The sequence below is a fragment of the Scylla paramamosain genome, chromosome 15, assembly GCF_035594125.1.
Source record: "Scylla paramamosain isolate STU-SP2022 chromosome 15, ASM3559412v1, whole genome shotgun sequence".
NCBI classification, from domain to species: domain Eukaryota; kingdom Metazoa; phylum Arthropoda; class Malacostraca; order Decapoda; family Portunidae; genus Scylla; species Scylla paramamosain.
Window position 1 is genome coordinate 6271377 of NC_087165.1, and position 4856 is coordinate 6276232.

The 4856-nt window shown below is 41.6% G+C and overlaps 1 protein-coding gene across 1 annotated transcript; it reads right to left on the reverse strand.

Annotated features, from left to right (window-relative positions):
• Window positions 1–3269: 3269 nt before the first annotated feature.
• LOC135107326 (uncharacterized) lies at window positions 3270–4380 on the reverse strand. The gene is made up of 3 exons (XM_064017033.1): window positions 4153–4380; window positions 3851–3958; window positions 3270–3724 (listed from the first exon to the last, which is right to left on the reverse strand). Exons 1-3 carry the CDS (start codon window positions 4344–4346, stop codon window positions 3682–3684), a joined length of 345 nt encoding a protein of 114 aa, XP_063873103.1. The 5' UTR covers window positions 4347–4380; the 3' UTR covers window positions 3270–3681.
• Window positions 4381–4856: the final 476 nt, after the last annotated feature.

Consider the following 4856-nt stretch of genomic DNA (forward strand, 5'->3'; position numbering starts at 1 on the left):
ACCACTGTCCTACTGTTTTAATTTCCTACCTATCTAAAGTTTTTGAATCTATCCTCAACAGGAAGATTCCTAAACATCTATCACTTCACAACCTTCTTTCTGATCGCTAGTATGGGATCCGTCAACACCGCTCTTCTGATGATCTTCTGGCTTTCCTTAATGAGTCTTGGTCATCCTCTTTTAGAGATATTGGTGAAACTTTTGCTGTTGCCTTAGACATATCAAAAGCCCAGGCCACTTTCCACCGCCGTATGAACAAAGTGACGCAAGGGATGAGAAACTGCGTAGTATGTATACATTGACGATGTGGAAGCGTTTACAGACATTTGGGAAAGTCATCTAGAAGAACTGAAGGACTTTCTCGTGCTTGCCTTGTTGTCAATCTAAAAAAAAAAAAAAGAAATGCGAATTTGTGCGTGCTCAAGTTCAGTTAGGATATGTGGTCGGTCACGGAAAGGCGCGGCCACCAGACTCTAAAGTAGAGGCTGTAAAGAGCTTTCCTACACCACAGAACAGACGTCAACTTCATAGATTCCTTGGTTGCATCGGCTATTACCGTAGGTTCCTGAAAAAACTTCGCTACTGTAGTGGCTCCTCTCACGGAAATGTTGAGGAAAGATAAAAAGATCCTATGGTCCGAGGAATGTGAGAAAAGTTTCGTTATTGCCAAGGAAACTTTGAGATATTACCCAGTTATATTGGCTCCAAATTTTTGTAAAAATTTTTCTATCGCTATGGATGCTTGTAATGTAGGAGCTGGAGCTGTACTCTTGCAGGAGGACGATCAGGGGATTGAACATCCTATTTGCTGTTTCAGTAAAAAGTTTTTTGGTGCACAAATGAATTATTCAGTAATAGAAAAGGAACTCTTAGCCCTTGCCCTCGCCCTGCAACACTGTATATGTGTCCCATTTGGTCCTCTCATTACTGTTCATACGGACCACCATCCTCTAAAGTATTTATCAAGTTTAAAAACAAAGATTCAACGAAGTTTATATCTCCAGCAAATCAACCTAGCTATACGATATCTCAAGGGTGTTGCTAACATTATCGCTGATTATTTGTCTCGCTCCTAAGGTAAATATTGTAATGGATATTAATTTTTGTCTTTACTTACGGAATTTTTGTACAATGACACAAGAACGAATTTTCCAAAATAAAATTCTTTTTTGGGTGAGGAAATGTTACTTACTTGCTACTGAAGTTCATTCGTTCGTAACCGGCGAGTCGAGTCTTGTATTTCGCCAGTTCCATGAACCCTTTCGAAGCTGTTCGAAACTAACATAGCAGCGCTCCGCTCATGTCGAGTGTGTCATTCCCTGAGCTTGGTGATACAAGGTCGTCTCTTCTTAGGGCTGAGAGCTGATAAGTATTCATGTGTACATTCACTTCTAACTAGTACTCGCTATTCCACATTTGACCTACTTATTTATTGTTATTTCAATTATTGCCACCACTGTTCGGAGAATTACGTATCTTTCCATGTTCCTGTGTTGTGTTTTTGCCTAGCATATAAACTTGTTACCTCATTTGATCATTTGTTTTGCTGGTGTCGGTCAATCCTGCTGACACTAGCAGGTTTATATGAATTATTCAGCTTTAGATTTTATTATACAAAAAAAAAGAAAGAAAAAAAAAACTTTTAGGTACCCTCTTCTTGGTTTGTTGCGAGGTGGAGTAACCTTGTTGTTGACCTGTCAATTGTGGTTGACTAGTGTAACGTTACCTCATTTGATTGCTATGGATCTAACTCGTAACATAACAACACCTAGTGCCACACGCAGCGTCCACGGACGTGTTAACCCTGCCCACAGCGTTGGAAGCTTCTCCCAAACCGAAGGCATGTCTGAGGAGATGAGATTTAAATTGGAGATGAGGAGAATGGAGCTTGAGGACGAAAGGGAGAGAGAACTGAGAAGGCTCCAGTTGGAAGCTGAAGCTGAGGAAAGGAGATTGAAGACTGAGGAGGCTAGAGAAGCCAAAAGGCTTGAAGCTGTAAAGGAGGAGAAGGTGAGGATGTATGAAAAGGAAGCTGAAAAAAATAGGATATTTGAGTTAGAGAAAACTAGGATTGAAATCAATTCACCTCATGGCATGAGGAGAGGAGGAGTTAAGGAGGATACTGTAGAATGCCATATGGTGAGAAGTTTAAAGTTGATTCCTGACTTTGATGAAAAGGTGATAGAGTGGTTTAGGAGATTTGAGAAGAAAGCCTCAAAATTTGATTGGCTTCAAGAGAGATGAGTTGGCCTTGTCGCCAATATATTGAAGGACAAAACATGACAGGATGTCAGTTGAGGACTTGGAGGATTACGAGGAGTTTAAGGCAGATATCCTAAGAGCTTATGAACTGTGGCCGGAGGCATATAGGCTGCAGTTCCGCGGAGGGAAGAAGAGAATGTGCTCGCTATCTTGAGGAGACATTTGAAAAGTGGATTGCTAGACTTCAATGCCCATCCTCCTCATCAATGTGTGTGTTCTTGACGTCATGACTGTGTTACGCAAGATGCTTCTCTCGATAAGTACTTCCGTTAACGAGCTTAGGCTTGTTGCAGGAAAGAGCCACGGGTTAGTGTCGACAGTGCTCACGTTGAGGAGCCGAGAGCAAGAAATAATGAGTTCAAGCTTGATAAATTTAGGTTTAAAAAAGAGATAGGAAGGAACTGGTTCTCAAATAGAGTGGTAGATGAATGGAACGGAGTCAGTAATCAAGTTGTTAGGGCTAAGCCATTAGGGAGTTTTAAGAGATCAGACAGATTTATGGATGGGGATGATAGGAGGGAATAGGTAGGTATATTTCATACAGGGACTGCCACGTGTAGACCTGATGGCTTTTTACAGCTTTCCGTATTTCTTATATTCTTATGTAAATATATAACTGTCAGCAAAGATTTTGTAAGGAACTGCAAGCAATCCTTAAAGACTTTTATGTGACTTTTTTTTTCTGGTGATTCTCTCAGGTCACAATTGTTAGTCACTATTTAGTTCCATCGTAATTCTTCTCTTTTCATTGATAACGCTTCGATGTACGTAGTAGTAGATAAACACAGGTAGATTAACACGATTACTAGGTAAAAGGCAAAGAGTAAAAGAAATAAAGAATAAAAGACAAGAAAAAGTAATAGGTACAGAAAATCGATGTGGTACCCTGAGTGCAACCCTTTAATGATGTTTCAGGCAAGTGTCAGTCTTCTCACTGCGGGACAGTCCAGCCTGCAGACCACCACCGCCGTCGGCACATCAGGTGAGTGGCTATTAAAACGTCACTACATATTCAGAGCACTTTTATTGACTACACATCAAAGATTTTAACTATTTCATGTAAAGCCGAATCATGTTGAACAATTGCTGATATTCGCGTGAAATCTCAGATGAGCAAGTGCCTCCATCCACGCCCGTGAGGATGAGGAGGATAGGTACAACTCTCAGCCTGGCGTGGAGGCGACCATAGATAAACTCTACTGTCATGCCTTAGTATCCATCCATTACATAGAAGCATACTTTGTTTTTCTATGCGCTAAGAAGGTAGAATCAATGGTAATAGAATCACAAAAAAAAAAAAAAGCTAGCTCATTTTCTCTCAAAAAAACCGTAATGACAATGATTTTTAAACTAGTCGGTAAAGTGAGTAACAAAAAAATTCCATGTCTTCTGGTCTGGCGGTGCTGGTCGCAATATTTTCTAGCCGAAAGAGTGTGAGAAGTTGATTCCGAAGCCATGCGACCTGAGGAAAGGTAGTCCAATTAAAGTGGATTGGAAACAGAACCGTATATATATATAAAAAAAAAGATATACTGAAGGATAATTATGGGAACAATGATGTGCAAAAAGCGATCATAGACTGACTTACTTGCCGCCGACGCCCCAGGATTTGAAGCCAGTACCCCCAACAGAGGTCCTGCCTTTGTTGAAGACGTGGTTGTATCCCAGATTTGCATTGTAGTTCTTTCCGAAAGGCCTGTGGGACACGATACCGAGTGTGTTGGTCAGAGGATTGCAGACAAAATGTGGCAGAGATTTAGAAGAATGGCTAAAAAAAGTAAAGTTGAGGGACGCCAGAAAAAAAAAATAAATAAATGAGGTGAAAATCATGGTGACTGGGTTCTAGGTGAAAAGTAACTAGGGATAACAGTGTTAGAAAGGATTTCTTACGTGTGAGCAACATTGAAGCCGCCATTAAATTGTCTCTTCTTGCGGACGTAATAATCTTCCTGAGACTCTTCCTCGGTAACGTCGTCGGGTTCGTCCTGGAGGAAGAAATGCAGGTCTGGCTCTGGATAAGGCGCTCCTGCAACAAGAGCCCCAGCCAGCGTCACCAGCAGGAGACTCACCACTATGGGCTTCATTGTGGCTCCGTCAGGGATAATGACGCTGCTGAGCTACGATCCCAGTTTATAAACACCGAAATGGGGCATCCCTGGCTGGGGAAGTACCAGCACACCCGAGCCTTAATCTGTTCCGTTCTTACCTATTCACCCCTGCCTCAAGGTGATCTGGCCGTGGCATTACACGCACCACTCCACACATCACTCTTACGGCTCATCTGTGCACAACTGACAGTGGACGATAGGCTACGAAATATTTTGGAATAGTTTTGTGTTGAATTTGTCGGTAGGTCTTGTGGTAGACGGAAGTGAAACAGCTACGAGATATTGTTTAGCTGCAGGGTTCATGCTTACGCGGCACTAATAGCTCCATTAAACCTTAAATAAGAAAAAAAAAAATAAATAAAAATGTGGAGAACCTGAAATCGTAACATGTAGCGTATCGTTACAGATATGAGAGAGAGAGAGAGAGAGAGAGAGAGAGAGAGAGAGAGAGAGAGAGACCGGTAGTGTTTTTATGTCTCATTGTGA

What these genes read in the sequence shown, in the direction of transcription:
- LOC135107326 (XM_064017033.1), bottom strand. Translation starts at nt 4,346, where the DNA reads ATGAAGCCCATAGTGGTGAGTCTCCTGCTGGTGACGCTGGCTGGGGCT. An exon ending in GGCTTCAATGTTGCTCACAC is followed by an intron (nt 3,959 to 4,152) that starts GTAAGAAATCCT and finishes CGTGTCCCACAG; the next exon opens with GCCTTTCGGAAAGAACTACA. An exon ending in TCCTGGGGCGTCGGCGGCAA is followed by an intron (nt 3,725 to 3,850) that starts GTAAGTCAGTCT and finishes ACCTTTCCTCAG; the next exon opens with GTCGCATGGCTTCGGAATCA.